We start from the raw sequence: 22,211 nt of genomic DNA, 5'->3' as shown, positions 1-22,211 counted from the left end.
AGGTCGAAACATAATCTCAAGGGAGGAGAGATATGTTTACAGAAAGAAAAACCAGAAAGATCTCGATCCTTCTTTTGCTCTCTTCTGTGTGAGCTAATAAGCAACATGTTTACTGGCAACTGAGGCCTGTGTACCTAACAACATTAACCCCATTAAATGACTTTATAGATGCTGCTGCACAGTAAATAGAGCTATAAAGACTGCAGAGAGGACATTGGGAGTGAGGTGATGATTCCTATTTTGCCCCCGGGCCACACATAGTTCCCAGTGATTGAGAGAAAAGAAAACAGGGGAACATTTTTGAAGAATGCGTTAGATATGAGTTGCATAGCCTCTGGAGAGCCTTTTAGTCTGGATGATCTGTCAGTTTGATTCATCTATTTCCATTCTTGAGGGATATTGAGAAACATTCAACTCTTTTTTTGACATCAAATTTTTATTCTTATCATCAAAGACCAATTTTATCTGGTATTTGGCATTAGAGTGCCCTCTCCAGTCAGTTTTGTATTTAGTAGAAATCAAGAAAGATTGGGATTGCGCTTAGATTGTTCAAGCATCCACAAAATAAGATGAACTTTAAATACTGAAACTGAAAATGAATGTTTTTTTTTATTTGTGATATATAAAAAGAGATGATGCTGGAACACCATTGTCTCCTGTCCAAAGCTGAAACATGTTTTTAACTCTGCCTTCCAATAAAGAATCTCCTAAATCTATGCCTTCAGGTATGGAGCTCACTGCAGCTCACTGACAAATCAAAAGTCTAATGAGCTAAAGTCCTGGTCTAAGATTGAGTTATTTATCACATCACAAGAAGTACTCTTAGGAGGAGGTCTTCAAACCCAAGAGACTGTGCCAGCTGTCAATCATATTGGGCAGCAGCAGCATCATAGCATGAGTCTGGTTTCCTTCCTGTAGTCCGGGTTCATTGCACTTTCAAATCCTGCGACTTCCCATTTACTCAACAGGTAACTGTTGATTGTTGTAGATGTGCAATTCTGTGTTTGCGTCACTCTTCCAAAAATAGTACTTCAAATGGTTTTGTGTGTGTTTTAAATGCTTTAGTAAACGTTTTGTGACCTGTCATAGTAGTTGTGATGACAAAAACATAATTATCTAGGGCTTCATTTTAGATTGAACTCTGACCTGGCAACGAAAGCAAGGAATCTCACACTTCAGTGTGCCAGAAAATCATAAAAAGATAGCAGGACTGACAATAGAAACTCCATGAACTGATAGCCTTGTGTCCCTGACTTGTTTTATAGCTCTGACTGTGATATTTCCTTCCATAGAAAGTTAAATGTTTTCCACAGGGCATCCCCCGTCTATAACACCTTCTGATGACAACAGAGTCAGAGAGTGGATTGCCTTGCAACAGAAAAACAAACACAGATTTTAACCTGGTGTCCCCCCCACCTCGAGCACCACCCAGCCGTATCATGAGCATGAGTCAGGCCCTTTGCAAACTACTGAGTGATTCCTTCCCTCCTCCCCAGGGCAGAGCTTACTAACTCGAGCCATTGCCAGTTCATCACTGTCCATGATGACAAGGTTGATGTCATTAGTGGTTTGATGTTTTGTAGTTTGGAACTATATTACAAGTGCTCCTGTTATGTACAAATTAGGAGCGGTGGTACCGTTTATGGTTAGGTTACTCATGTGCACGTTCAAAAGCACACGCACACAAGCTTAAGTCATTCAGGTGAAATTTTCCAGGAGCAAAGGTGCATTCCACACGCTGGCCGTAATATAGATTGGACTTGGAAATTATCCAGAGCAGAGTGCATATCCAGGGCAACCTCTGTATTCATAAGTAAACACACAGTCTAATTTAAATTATTGTTGAGTATTGGAGACAGTAAAGGTGCAGCAGCCGCATTTGCAGTTGGTTCTGGATACAGCTGCTCTTTTATAGGGACAATTACTAGAAACCATTTAAGGGACTTAATATGTCTAACATGCACTGCAACCTGAATGCTTTGCTCTGTGGGGCCTCTCAGTAACCCTCCGAACCCGTTTCCTTCAAGGCGCTCTAGGTGTGCAGCCATTCGGGGGGCACAGTACCCGACTGCTCTTTCATAAGCCACAATACAGTCGTCAAATCGGCCACAGGGATGAAAAAAAAAAAAAAAGACACCGCATGCACACATAAACGTACAAAGATGTCGGTGCAAGGTATGTGAGGCAGCTTTCCAGCTGCAACACATTATACATTACAGCAGCACACTTTAGTTGTTAAGGGACCACAGCATCCTCTCTCTGCGATCTGCAGATCTGTCAAAGTGGGTTCTGGTCTTGTCATAACTCTGACATGATTTTTTTTCACTTTAACTTTCTTTGTGAAATGTATCCTCTGAGAACTATCCTTTGTCAGAGGGAAAGAGAAACTGTAAACACAATGCCGTGCAAAGGTATTTTTGAACCCCTGAAAACCTGTAAAGATTTTCACATTTTGTCCCATTGCAGCCCCAAATTTCATTGTAGTCTCTATAGATTTTATGTGCCAAAAAAACAAACATGAAGTTGACCATAAGTGTTTTTAAAGTATGGTTTAAAAAGATACTGAACATTTCTAAACAAATATTTTCAAAACTGTAGCATACATTACCAGTCCCCTTTACATGGCACCAATAATCCCCAAAATAAACATCAGATTCAGATCAAAACACACTGAAGCAGCAAATAGAGAAACGTGTGTGTGCGTGTGTATGCATGTGTGTGCGCATGCGTGGGCTCGCGTGTGTGTGTATTGTCTCGGTATAAAATATAAAATTGAAGCAGAGGTTTCTTATCTCAAGATCATCAGGAAAATTGCGAGTATTCTACAACTCTAAGCCTAAAAAAGACATGACAGTCAACCTAATCTTAAAGAAACAGCTAAGACACCTGTGGTAACTCTAGAAGAGCTGCGGAGATGGAGGAATGCAAAGCACCATGTATGGTGGAAAACTAACGCTGTGCACACAGCAGCATCATGCAGAGTGGATGATGTCTTCTGCCTGAAGAGGAAATTTGTTGATATCTGTGCTGATCTGAGAATAAATGGAGTTAAACACAAGACAAATCTGATTAAGGCTGCAAAAGATTTGAGACTGGACGGAGCTGTGATGGGATGGTTTCGATCTAAACATATTTATGCGTTTGATTATACCGATTTTGCTTATAGTTCAAGCTGCATGAATATTTTTGCAACGCATTTTTTATTTCATTGCTGAGTCACCATCTATGTCCCATTTGACCCACAGAAATGGACTTTCAACCACAAAAGTATAAAGAAAGCCTCAGGCAGCAAGCTTCAGTCAAACAAAATTATTTAAGGGATTTCAGTTCTCTCACACTTTCATATAGGCTACATTTGGGAAACTTTACACATTTACACACCTCCAATTTCTTTAACTGGACAGACAGACATGAAGCAATGTGGGCACAAGTCCCTGCAAGCAGCTACCCGTTCCCCCTGTCCCAGCTCATTTTCCCCTTAAAACACTGCCTCTTTATTCTCTATGAGTGAAAAAAAAACCCAACTCTTTCTTACTGCACACACACAAACATGCACACACGCATACACTTTCTCGCACATGAAACAGGGGACTTCCAGCCTCTAAGAAATAGCAGTGTAATTGCCGGTGCTCTGTTGTCTATCAAGACCTGACCTTTTCAACATGTGTGCGTTGTGTTGGGAGCGATGGGAACCGGCGAGGAGGAAGACAGGGGTCTCCCCGACTCTGCGGTGGTCTGACCCATATCTCCCCTCCTCCTTTTCCCCCCACTCCAACTCCAACGAAACTCTGGGAACTCCCAGTGTGTCCGGGCATCGGGTGAGTTCGGAGGCTAGTACAGGGAGGGACGTGGCTAACCCACAAATCAGGTTCTTGGCGGGGCAAACATCAAAGCTGGGACAGGACGATGTGGAAATGGCAGAGAGGGCACAGAACTGCCCTGTCTCGATGGAGTCTCAGGGGACAGAGGAAAATTAGAAGTCTATAAGTAGAATCCAGACTTTATGGTAGCAAGCTCTTTTACCAGTGCCAATGGGAAAGTTGTGGACTAGTATTGCCTTACATTATCTGGCCCAGGAATAAGTGCTTTACAGAATGAAACGTATACAAGGAAACATTCATAATAAATACCTAACAGTTTGCAAGATTTTGCATCAAGAGAACTCAAAAAACAAGAAGCAACCAATACAGAGGGTAAAAGAAAAGATGTAGAGTTCATGGGAGAGCGTTCCTGAGGATGCGATAAATACAGCACAGGCAAAAGGGATTGTCCACAAACGCAATGAAAGGTCATCTTCACATCAAGACATGACAGACAAGCTCTGAGGGGGCACACACAGCTGACCTCTGTGGTTTATTTGGAGACTATAAGCTCATGATTACTCCAATTTACAAGTGTGGTTTCGACCTTCTTAACTTTCATTTCACTTGTCTTTCACTTGCTATAGCATAGGCACAATTTCTTGGACTTTAAATCGAGGGCATTAGACCCAAAGCAATGGTTGTGATGACGGAGGTGATATATGAAATTAAGAAAAAGATTCCTAAGCTTGGTTTAAGGGACAGAGGAATGAAGATGACTTAGCTGAAAAACAGAATGGGGTAAAGAGACGAGAAATGGTTGGATTCAAAGACATCTTGAGAATCCAATTTGGTTGCTTTATGTCCTCAGCATCAGCACCAAACGTGCCTGGAGGCAGTTTCACAAGAGAGTTAAACAGAGATTTTCCTCAACACACTGCGACTCCTATGGCAACCACACCAAACTTAGCTCAAAAAGCACTTAGACTCCAGGAGAGAAACCCCTTCCTACTTTACGGGCTGTATAGCGAAGCTGTTTCGCACGCATCACGCTAACGATTAACTGAGGCTAATGTAATTCCTCGACCCCCTGCCCAGGTAGCTGCTCTGAAAACAGCACCACTGCTGCTTTAAAAAAATAATTACAGAAGGTCTTTGGTGCTTTTATTGTTGTTATTATTGGAGGCCATAAAAGAAGTAGCTGCTATGATCCAACTTCTGGGATCAGAAAAGACTTTTTCTGGCATTCTTGTCTTTAGTAGAAGCTGCCGATGCAGGCACAAGTGTACTCTAAAATACCCTCTATGGAGTTCGCTGGAGGACCTGCATTAGAAAAACTAAATATTTTAGGTTTTATTTGACAGAAATCCATTCTGTCATCAAGGTGTGGCGAGGTCAGCCGTCTCTGGATTCAAACTTTATTTATTTTTTTTTCAGTTTTTCTCTAATACACCTCAAAATGTCTTTGTGAAAACTTGGGTCTAGTCAAAACAATGTTTCATTTGCCCAGGTCATGAGCTGCTATGTTTAAGGTGTATATCCAAGTGTCAGACAGCAGCTATTAAAGGTCCTCATAAAAGGGATTGAAGTAAGCTGGTTCAGTAAAAGATGCCCAGCGCATGTGATCCGGTTTGAGTCTGTTCAGCTTTGTAAAGGTGGCTCTAGAGCAAAAATCTAACAAATGATCACTATTTTTTAGTTAGTTAGTTAGTTAGTTAGTTAGTTAGTTAGTTAGTTAGTTAGTTAGTTAGTTAGTTAGTTAGTTAGTTAGTTAGTTAGTTAGTTAGTTAGTTAGTTAGTTAGTATCAATAAGATCTTAGACCAAATCATGAGTCACATTTTTTAGGCTGCTGTGAGACATTTTAGTTAACTGATAAAATCCATAGTGTGGCATTGGAATAAAGTTTATTATAATATTATAACCACAGAGTATAAAGTACTGTTAAAATAATGATTTCTCCAGGGGAAACAAAAGCTTTCCAGAAAAGTTGCTCCCTAAACCTAATCACTGGGTTTGGGTTTTTTATGTCACTGTGGACGAATTGTGTCCTCCTCTCTTTTCCAGCATTATTTTAATTCATCCTTGCTGGAGGGTTTTCAAGCAGGATGGCTGTGCAAAAGCATCTACAACTCTATTTAAGTCTGGACTTTGAACGGGCCTTTATTTATTTATTTATTTATAAATTGACTCATTCTCCTAACCAGAACCCGATGGATGTGCACACTCCTTCATGATTCCCTATGAGACAGTCCTGAAAAAGTATAGCAGCCTAAGACGTAGAAGTTCCATCTTTGTCTTATCAATTCCATATTTCCTCATCAGTCTTGGGGATCGCCATGTTATTTTTTTTGGAAAACATTTGCTGGGATTTTGCTCACTTTCTCTGAGTCATTTTGGCAATATACTGCTTTAAAGATTCACCACTGACTCATGTTTCCACCTTTTGTGGATAGTATGGCACTCGCCCTGGAGTCCTGGAGTCCCAAAGTAGTAAACATGGCTTTCTAGCCTCTTGCAGACTTTATTTCTCGTCTGTTATTGAATTTCTGTAGGCTGCTTTTTGACTTCTGTTGGCCTACTTCATGTCGTCGGACATGAAGTAGGCTAACATGTCCGAAGTGATTTCTTAAACCTGGATGTGGCTGGTAAGGTTAATAAGGTGGCTGATTAGTTTTTCAGCTTATTTTGGACAGGTTTTATATTATTATTTTCAAACTGTTATTTGCATTTATTCCGGATCACTTCGTCTGATATTAAAACTTAATTGATGAGCTGGAACAAGTCTGAAACAGAGTAAATAAAAAACATACAAGGATATTCACTGTTCTCATTTTCTACAAGTGAAGATGAAGTAACTAAAGAGAGAGATCACAACAAAGCGATTATCAGCAGGAAGTGGCTCCATTATGGGCTTAAAGATGGCAGAGAGTGCTCTTTGGTTACAGCTCTCAGTCAAATCCACACATTCCATCGGGGTTTAGGGTAGAGCTGGGTCACCCCTCTGACGGGTCCTGCGGGGTTTTAGGGATAGGTGGGCCACCCTCACTCTTTTCTCCACCTGCTGTCCTGGGACCTGGAGCGCTGCTTTGGGCACAGCGGAGGATGCTGGACAGATTCTTGGACACTTGAGGAGGAAACAGAGGGTGTGTGGATGTCTGTCAAGAGACACTTGACAGCTTTTTTAGGTTGACCTTGTGAGAGCTGGTGTTGTGAAGGATGAAGGTTTTCAGAGGCGTTGGGAGGGGAGGTGAAGCTCTCGCACTTAATTATCCCTGAAATGTGGGAGTTCCTGCGGGGGCTGAACTTCTATGCATCAATCAGTAAAGATATACTGTATCCGATTCAATCTGGAGAATCGGCAAGAGCAGACAAGTGGTTTGAAAAACCAAGGTGCTTCAAGAGTGTTAATCTGAAAATTATGAAGTAAATCACGTCAAGTTCTAGAATATCTCATCTTCTGAGTCAGCCTTTATGACCATTATCCTAAAAACTCAGCAGGGACTTTTTTTTTTCTTTCATCGCATTCCTTCATCTTCCTGATGTGATTAGAAAGAGTGTGAGCACTTTTTACGATCTGTACTCCAATACCCAACAATTCCTCTGAGAGAAGCAGCAGGGGAAAAAGAAATAATTGAGACAACCGCCGAACTGCCTCCCCTGGGAGTGAAGTCAGACCCCGACTGAAGAGATGCATTGTTCTGGGTTTGGATCGATGTAGGCAGGAGACTGCAGAATCATGTGCATGATGGAATATCTTACTCTGAAAGCTGCTTCTGACTCTTTCTTTTTTTTTTGTTCGTCTGCCTCGGCGATGCAGAATGTCGGGGGAACATTGGGTTTGTTTTCTCTACACGTCGTTTGGAGGCTCCGCTGACTGGGAAATAGCTTTGAAACTGAGGCCAAAACTGAGGCAAGATGGGGAGGCCCGGCCTCAGTGTTGGTACATGTATACATGTGAATTATTTACTTGTCGTCCAGCAGGAAATGAGGAACGATAACAAGCTTGGGAAAGAAAAGCAGAATAACAAACAGATGCTATCGTATCCACTTCTCTTTTTTTGTAGCTTTCTCTTTTTGTCTTTTTTTTTTCTCTGTTTCTATTCTTTAATTTCTTTTATGTGCCTCAGTGGGGTGAGTTTGCTAACAGGAAGTGGGGGAAAAATAACTCCCTGTATCTGATTCCCAGCTGCAATTGCTTGGTTACATTGACCAGAGGCAGAGAAACACCTTTAAGGCTGCGTCACTAAAATTTGAAGTATTTCTTCAAGCAATTTAGAAACAGGCTGAGTGACACAGATGTCTAAAACCAAAAATGCCCAGAATTTCAGTAAATGGGCAGATGTGATCCTTTACGGAGTCATTGAGCTCCCTTAATTTTAAACATAACCATTCAGTTGTAACTCTGACTGCATTTTAGGACCATTTAGGTTCCAGGTTTTCTTCCAGCATCATATTGTATTGATTTAGATCAATCCATCACATCACAGACTTTGACCAAAGATCCTGCTGAACAACATCCCCACATTATGATGCTGCCATCACCATGTTTAACCATGAGGAGCATTTAGTGTTAATTTTCCACCACACATGGGGTTTTCGCATATAGGTTGAACGTTTTTAAAGAATTGTTTGTGCTAGATATAGTTCTAGGTTATGAGACTTTACAAGTTTTTCTTAATTTCCTTGATAATCCATCTATTGCCATGTTTAATAATGTTGCTTCTTTGAATATGCAGTGTAAAATAGACAGGGACATTTTTAACTATACACAAGAATATTTAAAAACAATGCAACAGAAAAATGGAAGTTATAAGCTCAATGAGAAAATAAAAATTTAAATAAAAAATATAAACTATTTTAACTTCTGAACTGATGACGCTGCAGCAGGATTTTTGAATGGAACCTTTTATGGGAAGTTTTTGAACAATGTTGAGGTTTATTGAATATTTTTAGATTATTTCTACAGACATACTGACAAAACTAAATAACTATGTTTTTGCTGTAGAGAAATTTTTTCTTAACTCAGTTTGGAGTTTTTCTCCTCTTGACATTGCTTCGCTCATCCTTAAAGTCTCAATCCTATCAACCTCACTGTTGTTCAACCACCTGTGACAAGCCTTGGTGGTGGCCTTTGACCTGAGAAGGTCACGATTAGAGCTGAGAATTAGAACTGGGGACCCGGCAGAGGAAGAGGACGCCGCTGGACAGAGATTTTTCAACTAAACCGGCTAAACCCGGCTCTGAAGCCAACAGGTCGCCACACCCAATATATCCTGACAGCTGAGTATCAGAGTCGATCATTAGTGCAGGTGGTTGGGGTTGAAACGGAAAGCGGCAGAGCAATGCTGATCACCAAGCATTTTTAATTAGCCTGAATCCCTCTGGTGGAGAGGAGGGGGGGACGGAGGAGAGGTGGCATCTGTGGGAACACGGAGAGCAAGCGAAAAGGGCAGAAAACAAAAGACGGAGTCAAGAAAAAGACATGGGGGGAGGTGATGATGCTAACACACCCCATGGCACTGTGCCAGGTTTAAATATCTTCTCATAAAAAGAGTGTGGGATTATACAAAAAACAAAATGCACAAAAAACACTCAATTCCTACCGGATGGTTAATCTTGTAAATTTTAGGCACTCGTTACATAAAACTTGGAATTTGAAGGGACGTGCATGAGAAGCCACGCTGTAAATGAGTGGGGAAAATGTTTCCACATCGGAATAAACTCTAAAGTGCTTATGTGAGTTACTCTCAGAGGAGTTCAGAAAAAACTAGAAAGCCATTATTATGGGTCCCAGAGTGAAGCTTGTGTGATCTTCCACTTCTGCCTCTTGATTGCTCATTGCCTCCTCTAAATCTGTCCTCTTCCTTAAGTCCAGTGTTTCGGAGACAAGCAGTCAGCAGACTTACTCGTCTGTGGATGTGACTATGGAACGCCATAAGAGGTGGGAAAGGTTTAAGTAATAGTAGATACCAAGACCATCAGTACTTGGCATCATAAACGTATCTTAAAAGTTTACCAAACTTCAATTTGTTTTGGTGACTTTATTTATGTGATAGACAAACAAAAAGTAATGCATGTTTTTCACATTTTCACAAATGACAATCAGAAAATTTAGTACATTTTTATTTTCAGCCCTCTGCACTGCATTATACCCAACATTCTCCAGTGGGAGACTTGAGGTGGGCTGGATATTGACCTTCTGCTACTCAACATGCAATCAGAGGTTCAAAAATGACTTAAAGATGTATTAAGGTCTCAAAACTGACTACTCAAAGTCCAGACGTAAATCCAATTGAGAAGCTGGTAGCTGTAGCAGCTCAGGGTTGTTAAAGATTTGCCTCAGAAAAGCTGAACACAAACACACTTCCCACTTTTTTGATTTTTATTTGTGAAAAGAAAGCAGAAAAAAAAGAGAAGAGGAAACCATCTTTCGCAAACAACTTTGCACTGAGGTTGTCTTACAGATTCTAGAGCTGCTATTCGTGTTTTATGTACTCCAACAAAGTCATGGAGAGTTGCGTGTCATCGAGGACCTCTGCAGCAGGACCAAGTGATCTAATATAAAAGCAGCACAGACTGAAAGTGTGTGTTTGTGTTTACTCCTATACTGGCTCTGTTTCATCGTGTCAGGGCTTCATAACACTGCACATGTGACAGTGCCAAGATTTGTCCTTAGCTAGCCCACCCAGGATTAGGCCGTGTCTAATCTGGTACTCTGAACACACACACGCATGCAAACACGCACACACACACACTCACATGCACTCAAATACAAAAGGGAAGGCTTAGGTGACCAGTTCCTCTTTTGTTAATTTAGGCGTACCCTGTCATACAAATGCTGCATTCTTCGGTAAATGCTTGAATAATACTGGCACTTATAAGGTTCAGTTTCATGCTATTTCCAGAACTTTGAATCAAAATGAATGGGCTGGGCTGTAAATTGGTTGGTTTGCACCTGTCCTGAGGTCAACCAAAGAGCCTAAAATACCTGGTAGCTAAATTCATCCTTTCCATTTCCTCGCAATAACTTTAGTCAAGTTTTAACCCATCAACAATCTCATTTATTGTCTTCCAGGCAGTCATGCAGAATGCTGTGAAAAAGATCTTCCAGACAACTAGACAACATGTACTTTTAAATTATTATTTCTGTTAACTGAAAATGGACAGAAGAAATCTATCCAAACCTACGCTTCCCTGTGTGAATCCCCTTCAAGCCTAATGAACAGCTTTGCTTAACGGAAACGGATCCACTCTTATGAGCAGGATTGTTTTAATGAAGACACATTGTAAAGTTTTCAATACCACAGCATCTCAGTCAGATTTAAGTCTGCACTTTGACTAGGCCCCATTAATACCTTTAATTTGGCTTTTGTGAGCCAGTTAGAGATGAATTCGCTGTTGGATTTTGGGTAAGTGTCCAGCTGTGAACCCTTAATGTGCTTGAGCTCAAGGTCAAAAGCCTGTGACTGGACTTTCTTCTTCAGAGGTGAGAGTAGCTCAGGAAATAGCAGAGGTTTTTGTAACTACTAGGTTGCTGGTTTGAATGCCAACTATTTCTTTCCCAGTCATTTTGTCCTTGGGCAAGACACTTTAGGACCAAAATTGCAGTCAGAAAATGTTGAACCAATAGTTTGACACCAACCTGAGGAAAAACCCAAACTTGTAAAGGTCTGTTAGCATACATTGCAAAAGCAAAGAAGTTGTGCCTGTGTGGCAAGGGGAGTATTAAACTCAATGTCAGCGAGTTGGGGGCACATTCCTCAGTTGATTTAGTGGACATTAAGATGAAGAGGAATGTGTCAAAGCTGCAGAGGCTTTAGTCCACGGTGGTGTAAACCGCCTGGGAGGAGCTCCGAGCTTTTCTGACAGTCCCGCTATGACGGATGACTGACACTTGGCTTAACGTGAGAAGGAGAAAGATAGAGAGCAGACAAAAGACAAGAGAGGAAGGTGGAAGAAAAGAGGGAGAAGCCCGTAGGAAGAAATATGAGACATGGCTGAGGAGGTAAGCAGAAGAGAGAAGGAAAGTGATCAGAGATACAACAGCTAACAGAGGTTATGTGCAGTCAGGAATATGAGGTGAGGTAAAGAAAAGAGTATGAACTAAGTCCAGTCAGGGGAGGAGGAGAAGGTGCCAAAAGCCAGGATAAACGGGAGGAAAGAATGTGAGGAAAAGTCACACTCCTCCAGGGACCAAAAAGACCAAGAAGAAAATAACGTCAAATCAAAAGATTTTCTGAAGCTTATCTTTATTTGCTCAAGATGGTTTGATAGTTGAAAAAAAAAAAAGATACACAGAAGAGAAATACAGAAAGACTCTTTTTCTTAAGCTCCCATTTTTACATCAGGTCATTGTGCAACGCTGGCAGAGCTGTGGATCAAAGGAAAACAACACAAGTTCTTAGTTTTCTCAACTTTCTCTTATTAAGAACATTTCAAAACATCTGAATCAGACTACGATGCTGACCCAACGTTTTAAACTTGAAAGTGGTGCAAAAGTATGAAAACATCAAACAAAATCACCTCAAAAACAAGCAGATTTCTTTATTCAGTCCTGAGACGGTGTAAGACTTTCAGGTTCAGTCGCGTGGAGATGACACGACTGAACCTTTGGAGAACAACAGCTCACAGAAACGTTAGAATCCCTACATATTTTTGTTAATTTTCAACTAACCTGATAGAAGAGCTAAAAACAAGTACTGTCTGTGTGTCAAAAGTGTGATGTAGATCAATGGTAATGCTGGGCTGCAGTTTCTCATGAAGGGGGAAAATGGAAATCATATCAAACTGAGAAGATGCTATTACTCTCTTCACAGAACTGACACCTTCAGGCTTCAGCAACTAATATATATATATATATATATATATATATATATATATATATATATATATATATATATATATATATATATATATATATACATACATATATTAGTATATATATTGACCAAGACAAGCTTCCAGTTTAACATTGCTCAGACCATTGAAGTAAAAGTTTTAATAAATGTGTTTTTCCCCAAAAAACAGTTAGAAAATTCTTTAAAAAAACTTATTTTAGAAGTGAATGTCACACTGAAAATTTAGAAGAAAAACTTCAGTACATTTATTTAAGGGGGAGAAAAAGTATGTTTTAAGTATCCAAAAGTTTGATTATTTTTTTTGCATATCATAAGATAACAAGAATGTCTCTAAAGTTTTGATGAGTAACTCAGTAATCTTGTATCACTGGGAATAAATATGATGTGACTCAGAAGCCAGGTTCTTGCTGTGCAGGGATAGTCTCTGGGGAATAAATATAATAAGAAACAGAGCATATTTCTCTCAGCCACACTTCAAAATCAAAAATACATGAATATCATTGAAAAGAAGCTGGGTTTTCAAAGGGCAAAGCTGACTTACGAAAAATATTAGTCAGTGTTTTAAATTTTAAGGGGAAATTTATAAAAGCTTATTACTTTAATAATAGGTGGCTCCACAATGTCTTCTTTTCTTCGTTCTCCCCTCCTGTCCAGAATCCAACTCTGTTTTCCCATCCAAAACTTTCCATTTCTCCAATAATTCTGCATTTGCAGCAGCCCTGCCTTATGCCATAATGGCAGTGTTACCAACGACCTATTATATAATCAAGTTCACACTGTCTGACAAGGTCAAAATCCATTTCGGAATCACTCTGTGTGTGCCTGTATGATGTGTGTTGATCTTCCTAATTCAGGAAATGGCTACAAGTTAATAGCTTCTTGCCTTGACTTGCCCACATCTGCAGTGAGAGTAATAATTAAAAAGATTACAACACTTGGAAGTGTGACAAGGATGGATGGATGGATGATCCAAGTTTATCTGAGGGGATTATGTGGGAGGTAAAATTCAGATCGAAGCTCTGCAAAGTGGTTGCATGGTTTAAAACAGGCCCAGTGACCAAGAAATCACCAACTGAAAAAAATTGAACGGGCAAAACAGATAAAGTACAAAAAAGATATGTTCCTACACTGCAGAGTCTGACAGTAATTATCCATACCTAGAGTTAGGAAAATCAGTGCAACAAAGAGCTGCATCACTCTTTGGATGCACAGACATTTTAACACATATTTAATTGGTTTCTACTGTTGTGTATGTTAGCAATGAAATAATCTACAAAGTAAACCTCCAGCTACATCTAACAATCTTCAACCTGATAAGGATAACAAAGTTCTTCCTTCGATGCAACGAAAATATTAAAACAGCCGACAAAAGTTTTCTTCATACCGCTCTAACTACAGTTACATTTCATGGAACAACGATCTGTGTAGTGCGTGTTTGTTTTGATCGAGAAAAGATGCAACGCACAAGCAGAGGTAAAATAAAAAAAATATAAAATAAAAAGGCATCAAAAAGCAACAACATCCAGCAAGCAAAGAAATGTGTACCCACTTCCTGACGCTGTGCGTAAACATGACTTCACTTCCTCCATGATTCCTGAATGTGTCCGCATGCTCCGTAAAATACATCAAAGTGCAAACACCATTTTTATGCAAGTCCCCGTGCATCGTAAAGCGACTCATATACATTAGATCATGATTTAAATGGTTTCTGTCCTCTTCTGATTTTTACAGCTACATGACAAGTAGATTGAGTCAAAGTGCACAAGATCAAAAAACAAAATGAACTCAAATCGAAAGAAGTAAAGGTAGGAAACAAGCTTTTTGTGTCATTTTGTATTTAAAATTGCTGTTCACCCTGTGTCCCAACACTTCCTCTGGTTCCCAACCCTGGTGCTTAACCTCTGATGCTGCTGATGATGGTGCACACCCGTGCTGGTGGAGTGGAGGTGGAGGCGCTGAGTTCTCACACGGTGAGGGAGATGAAGCTGTTGTATCTCTGGATGTTCCTCTTGAGGATCTCGGAGCACGGCCCCAGCACGCGCTCGAAGCGGGGCCGGTCCAGCTTCACGCACTTCAGGGGTCCGCGGGCGACGACGGTGGCTGCCCGGGGACGGTTCAGCAGCAGGGCGATCTCACCTGGATGCAACAGGAGTAGAAGGCCAAAATCAGAGACAGATGCATTTCAGTAAATAAAAACATCACTAAAAAGTTAATTTATTTTATAAACTAATTCCATTCGGAGTAATGCAGATTGGTTCTCATCATAGGCCTAGATATCAGTAAAAATGCTCAGATTGGTGCATTTCTAAAAAAGCTCTAATTATGAAAAAGTAATCAACCCTCACCAAAGTAGTCTGAGGGTCCAAGGCGTCCGACCTCGACATACTCCTCATTGTCAGATCGGCGCTGCAGAACAGAGGCTATTCCCTGCACACACAGAAACAGAAAGGTCCTCAGCTATGTAAAAGAAACACAAAACTGTGGAAAAAGTGGATAGGAGACTGAAAATCATTAGGAGAATTAGGCTGAGCAGAAAGTTCCTCTGCTTCACAAGAACACAGGTGCACTAGATTTAGTCGTCTACGCTGCGGGACGAACACCTGTTGAGTGGGACGCACACGGACAGGAACGTCCAAGACAGGACGGAGAGAAAAATCCATTATTTCTGCCCTGATCCTTCCACTGAATAACAAACACAAACATCTAAGCCCACTTGGGGATGAAGTGAGTCATCACTGTCTCCATCATAAAATCCTCTAAATCAGAATTAATCCATGAACTGGAAACTGCTGTATTGTCCAACAAAGAGGAGCTTTAAGTCCTTAAATGACCCCCAAAACACTGCACACACATGCATACGCACGTACACACACAAATTCTGAGTTAATATTAGAAAACTCTGAATCACAAAAAGCACTTTAGAGTGTAACAACTCCAGGCGATGCATACATTCATCAGGCATTTTTGTTGTTGTGGGAAGCTTGAGTGTGTGATTCATCTAACAAGCAAAGGAAAGGGGAAATTATTTGGCTTTATTTTGGCCAACAAAGGATTAGTCCTGCAGCTGTTAGCAAACTTCAAACTACATGCCTGAAAATGTATGTTTTTCCACAATCTCCCAGACACACGTCAGCATCGAGTGCAGCTTTGACTGCATCGAAGCTGCACTCGATGCATTCTTTGCAAGCATATTCAGCGGTAATCTTGAAACATGCGACGTTTAAAGAGCTGCTGTAATTGATGGCAGGTAAGAAAAAAGAAAAGAAAAGAAAAGTCAGGAAGGGAACTTCCCGGCTTGTCTTTGACTGCTTTAGAAGACAGAGTTGATTGTTCCAGCAATCCCTCAAACGTTTCTAATCCCTTTTTGCTTTCTGTGCTCCTGGTCGCTGGCCAGGCTAATAATGCTAAATATGAATATAATGAGGCTTAATGAGAACCCCCCTCAAACTGCCAACTACTCACTGCTGGCAGACAAAGGTGAGACTGTATTTCAACCTGAGCATGTGTGTGACTCTGTGAGTTTACGCGAAAAATGAGCTGTGCAGAGTATTTCAAGCAAGGAGTAATTTGCAAATCCCCTTTTCAAATCAGTGCTGGAAAAGTTGTACTGCGCAGTTACCACGTTGACAATGCAACACGTTGCAACAGTTTCAGCGACAGTCTGAGAGACCATAGATAGGAGAGTCATTTATGCTTTTGTGCAGCAGCACCGTCTTCATATGGCACTTTATTCAGACGACTTGAATGTGATAAAATGTGATTTATTCGATAACTAATCAAATCAGCCAGGAAAAGGAGAGTGTTAAAAGAGCAGCCATGATGCCTGGAGGAACTCTGGTGGGAAAATCTGTTGACACGACAAACACAAGTCCTGAACTCAACAAATTTGGCCTTTACGGGAAAATGGAAGATGCGACTTAAACTGTTTTGCTTAAATTCTAAAAACACTGGATATGGAGAAAAATTAACGCTTCACATCAATGTAGGGGGCAGCATCATGTTGTGGGGAGGTTTTCATTTAGAATACCGAGGGGAACGCTGAGGGGAAGATGAATGGAGTTAAATCCTGGAAGAAAATCTACCTGGATTTAGAAATTTTGTCACATTATCATCTTAGGCAAGCAGGTGATGCGCTATATATAAATATACTCATTTCTTTTTTCCTTGTTAACACCTGGTTGTTCTTCATAGTTTTTTAAAGGTTTATTGGCCTTTATTTAGCTGTTGTTAGACCGAAATGTGGATTATGAGAGAGGGGGAAGACATGCGGCAAAGGTCGGACCAGGATTTGAACTCGCAACTTCCACGTCGAGGACCAAGGCCTCCATACATGGGTCGTGCTTTTCCCCTGCGCCACTGATGTGCCCTAAGATTACTTCACAGTTGCTGATGAGAAAACAATTTTAAATCCCAATAAATGGTGAATCTCTTTCAAATTCAACTCCTCATTATTGTTCCTTCACATTTTTAGCCCATTCAAGCACTATTTTTGTAACTTATAAACTGCATTTGTAGGATTGCAGTTGGATCTTTTTCAAGCTGAAGGAGAAATGAAAAACTGGAAGGTAGCTCTCCTGTGTTTACAACCACTGTAATACTCTCCTTTCCATTCATGTCCAAACAAAGAGAGTGAGACAGTGCAGCGCTGCAGCAACAGTTGTTCATGAACAGGCCTCATCCAGTGTGGTCTCGATAACCATCTCATACTGTACCACCTCAGGGGGAGTGCTCTGCTCCACAGATATTTCTTTTATAAACATTTAAGAGCTTCGCCTGCCTAACAAAGGCCTCTCCAGACTGCCGACAACAAAAGACGGCAGGAGAGGTCAGGCATAAAGAAAAACAAACAGAAAATAACAGGGAAACACGTGAATAAAGAGTTCACTCCAATTAAATAAGAGACAAGCGGCCGTCTGTCCCTCAGCGGGTCCTTTGTAACAGCTCGTGCACAGAAATACATATTCACATGCATCAGCACTTAAATAAATACGCCACAGGCGGAAGGTAATGAATCAACTGTGGATGACAAGTCAAAATGTAACAGCTTGCTTGTAGCAGAAGCATTGGAACGCCAACGCGCTCAGAGAAACACAGACAGGGGCACAGGCCGAGATGGAGAAAGGTGATATCCGGAATAGCCTGTTCATGGGGCCACCCAGCACCAGGAGTGTCTGCACCTTCTCATTCAAACACACATAGCTCACAGACTGCAAGCAGAACCATTTCTAACTAAATCTGCTCTCTTCCATCCACGTCTGAGGGCTACGCTAAAGCAATTCTAAAAATAGCTTTACTCCGTTACGACCTGGTAATTTTTACTTTCCTTCGACGCACCTTTCGATTTGAAAACCTCAAATAAAAATGATCTGCTTTATGAACTTCATTGATCTTCCTTCACTTAAATCAGGCATCAGCTGAACCGCACGTCAGGAAACGGGTTTGGAATACAGACGAACAGCAGATGATATACGCTGTTGGAAATCCACAGAGGGTCTTTGTTCTGTGTGACCCACAGGGACCCTTTAAATCCCGTCAGTGTGATTACTCTTGTGGGAGGTCAAAAGACAAATGTGAGACAGCTTATGAAATACTGTTTAGAACGATGACTGGGGGAGACGAGGGCAAATATATGAGCAGAGAAGATGACTTCATGATGTCTTACCTTTACAACCTCTGTGTTATTTACATACTGACACTTATAAGAAAGTCATATATATATATTTTTTTTACTGAACTAACTTCATATTTGGAAATAAAAATATAGAACCTTAAATACTGTCACATCCAATTACATTATAACCACAAACGTCAGTATATTTTCGGGGATTTTATGTGACGAATCAACATGAAGTAGGCTTCACATGATTTCAAAACACTGTGTGTGGGAGGAAACATCATTTTCACACTGAAACACAGTAGTGGCAGCATCATGCTGTGGGGGGGAGGTATTGTTAGAAGGATGGTCAGAGTTCATCATAAGGAGGATGGAAAAGACTCGAGACTCAGAATCAACTTCCAGTTGAGCAACACTTTAAACATGTAAAGCTCCTTTACACTTTTACATCAAAGCAAATATTTGCAGCCAACTCATTATTTTGATATTGTTAATAATAAATAATTTAACCATGTGAAATCACATGGCAGCATACATTATATAAGGCACAAAAGTATATAAGTCCAGGGAAAAGTATTCACACCTTATTAACTTTTCCACATTTTGTCACATCACCACCACCTCCTACAAGTTTTCTTTCGGGATTGCCATGAAAGTAGTTCCGTCTGTCTTCCCATCAACTCCAACCCTTTTCCCTATCTCTGATAAACTCAGCCATTACCCCAGCACAATGCTGCCATGGCCTTACCTTGCATAAGGATTACTTTATTTGTATTCAAAAATGAAAAGCCTTCCATTTATGACCACGGAAGAGGATAAAGAAGAAGAAGGGCAGAAAAATGTAGCAGAAGTGGTTGATGTTAAGGAAGTTGAGATTCGACACCTCGTGGTCCCTGGAGCCTGTGAGGACATGTTTGTACAGCGTGAGAATAAAATGTAAACATGTCCTCTTTCATTAAAGCCTCAATCTTCCAATCAGGCCTCAAAAACATGATGTCTCTATAAGCTTCTTCTTTTAAAGCAGTGAGTGTTTAAAGGTGTTTGTTTTTTTTCTTTCGCTGATTCACAAATAATAGTGAGAGGAGACAGATTAGGACACAAGGGACGTATGAGAAAAGGCATTGCAGTCGTAAAAATAGCAATAACACCCATATGTGCACATGAGAAGACATAGAATAAGGGAAAATATGGTGAGATTGTAGGGAGCTTTTCTTGCAATTAGTCACACTTTCAAAATCCTCCTTTATTTTGCGGTCTGCCCACACGTCCTGCCCTCCTTTTACTCATCCCTTTTTGCCTCTGTCTGTCTCCCTCGCTCTCTCTCGTCTCCCCTCCCGGGAGGCTGGGTCTCCTGACCCCGTGTGAAAGTCAGCAACACGCATTCCAGCCCAGTCCACGGCGCTCTGGGAAAGTTGGGCTGCCATGAGACATGAGGTTACAAACAGCATCGAAACGCTACTGGGCGCAAAAGTAGGTGGAAAAACAGTGGGTGTGTACAGGCCCCGAAAGATTTAAGGTGGGAAACAGCAATAAATCTTGTATAAAATGTAGTCGTCGTCCTTAATGATAAGAGCGACTGATCTGTGATAAGCACAAGCTAAAACTTGTTTGTTGAGTCGGAAAACGCATTCCCTCTTTGCTCCTACTTTTACTGTTTCTCCATCTTTTATTCCCCTCAGTCCACAACATATTTTCCTCCTTTGGCATGTTCAAACCCCCAGATCGGTGAGTCATGCAAAGCTGATTGTTTTTTTTTTTTTCTTTTTCTATTTTCTGCAGAGTCAAATTGACCTTTGAGGGATGTCTGCAGCTAAATTTGGAGGCATCAGACACGACTAGCTGGTGAAATACAATGTTAGGAAGTTTAAAACACTCATTCAGCTAAAACCTTCCCAAATACTCTTGCATTATGACACACATCAATGCACTTTCTTGGCATTTAAAGTAATAGACCAACACAGAGCAAAAGTAACTGTAAGGTTGGAGGAAAAAAAATATTTTCAACATTTTTTGTCAATACAAATACAAAAAGTATTGTGCATAAAATACTTTTGCTGCAATGTCTCTGCTCTCTTTGAACATCTACAGGATGACAATTTTGCTCATTCTCTTTCACAAAATAGCTAAGGTTCATTTAGATTTAAAGGAGAGGATCCCAAGTGTTGCCACAGAATGCCAATAAGTTCCCAATCCACTCTGGATTTTGATTGGGTCATCCTAACATATGAATTTGCTTCAATCTGAACTTTTGCATATTACTTCAGATCATATCTTTAGTCTTGTTGTTCTGCAGCAAAGTGAATCTCTGTCCCAGTCACAAGTCTTCTGCAAGATTGCCTTATAAATCATCATTTATTTGGGCACTGGCATTCTTTAAAGAACATGAGTAAGAGGAAAACCAGGAGAGGTGGGGAAGTGACACAGATACTAAAGTCACTGCTCAAATCAAGAATGGCTGCAAGCGCAGTGGCAGCTAAATATAATGTTTCACCATGTTTGCTAAAGTACAGCCTGTAAACATTACATGTGGCCAATGTTCACAAAGAGCTCAATTTATTGTGTGTGAGATTACAACCTGCTAACCTCATTTTACTGCTCCTCAATAGCTGGTTTACTCAGTGTTGTGTGTGCGTATGTGTGGCATCCCGGGTGTTGGTCATTAGGGAAACTGGTCTTCATTGCCACACATTCAATTTAACAGAGTGTGCACTTCTCAGTCATTATGCTGTCAAGCATTTTTCCCCCCAATTCTCATGGCTGAACTGGAGCCAAAAGCGAATACAGGTCAGTGTCAAGATGAGATTTGGAAATTTTACAGCAAATTTTACAGATCTGGAGGTCCTGTCAGAGTGACAATATGCTCTCCTTTAGAAATATTATCTGCTACTTGCAGGTAAGGTAAGGGACTTGTGGGGTGACTTTAAAACATCTTACAGCTGAAAGTGAAGAGTGGGGAAAACTTTCCACAGACTGACGTCAGAGGCTGGTGGATGTCTGCCTCACTGAAGTTGTTTCAGCCAAAGGGAGTAAAAATAGCTGTAAAAAAGGTGTTCTAGCTTTTTACTCAGTAAAGATACACATTTTTTTGTTTATATTGCTTGACTAGTAAAACAAGGCTGTTTAGTTGTAATTAAATCTGTTTATTTGCAAGAAGCAAACAAAAGATTACATATTGAGAAGGAAAACTTTTTTTTTGGGTGTTTTTCTATTTATTTGGACTTTGAATTCAGGTCAACTCTATGATAATATTTCACTTTCACAGAAGAAATGTTAAGAGTCACTTTCTGAAAACATTTTCTGTCATTTACTTTTAGAGAAAAGAAAGCGAAAAAATATTAAAATCCGAAATTGGATCTGCAATGAAAAAAGTCAGAGATTTTATTTGTAAGCCTCATTGCCCAGGCCGAATTGGAGTTGAAGGCAGGCACAATGATGAAAGTGAAAAAAATGAATGAAAAGAGATGTTGTACATCTCCACACAACACATTCTGGAGATGTGTTGTGTAGGAAGGATACAGGTGAAGAGAAAAAAAACTTGATTCAGTAAAACATGGGATAAAGTCTGACATGATTCACCCTCCTTCTTACATTTTGCCTCCTCCTTACCTAATCTTGCATACTTTAATCAAAGCTAAGAAGAAATCTCGACGGACATGGACATTATTACTGGCATGTGATGAGGTGAGCATCACCTGCAGGAAAGTCTGAAAAGAGGAGAGGAAAGAGAAGCAGGGTCTCCCTCCCATCAGGAGACCTCCAGTCAGAATCCTCCTGGCCTGACCCCGCTGAAAGCTATACAAGTATGGAGTTAATCAAAACTGTGTTAGGATGACAGGCAGGGGGCCCTCTGAGAAGCCATGTCAGGGGCCTCTTTTCCACAAAGCTTGCACTGTGATGGGGGCCTGCTCTTTGCACAGGAATTGTGGTTGAGGGCCGGG

At 40.6% G+C, this 22,211-nt stretch overlaps 1 protein-coding gene across 4 annotated transcripts in view; it reads right to left on the bottom strand.

Annotated features, from left to right (window-relative positions):
• Positions 1–12,728: 12,728 nt before the first annotated feature.
• prkar1b (protein kinase, cAMP-dependent, regulatory, type I, beta) overlaps positions 12,729–22,211 on the bottom strand; it is a 63,722-nt gene continuing 54,239 nt past the window's right edge. For all 4 annotated transcript variants that reach the window (XM_055036062.1, XM_055036065.1, XM_055036064.1 and 1 more), the window contains 2 exons: positions 15,005–15,086; positions 12,729–14,795 (listed from right to left, as the gene is read on the bottom strand). In XM_055036062.1, the coding sequence (XP_054892037.1) occupies positions 14,623–14,795; positions 15,005–15,086 (255 nt within the window). In that variant the 3' untranslated portion in view covers positions 12,729–14,622. The remainder of the gene's footprint in view (positions 14,796–15,004; positions 15,087–22,211) is intronic.

Source organism: Poeciliopsis prolifica, unplaced genomic scaffold, assembly GCF_027474105.1.
Source record: "Poeciliopsis prolifica strain line A6 unplaced genomic scaffold, Auburn_PproV2 SCAFFOLD010, whole genome shotgun sequence".
Lineage (NCBI taxonomy): Eukaryota > Metazoa > Chordata > Actinopteri > Cyprinodontiformes > Poeciliidae > Poeciliopsis > Poeciliopsis prolifica.
The sequence above is the reverse complement of the archived record's forward strand: the minus strand, read 5'-3'. Positions and strand labels throughout refer to the sequence as shown.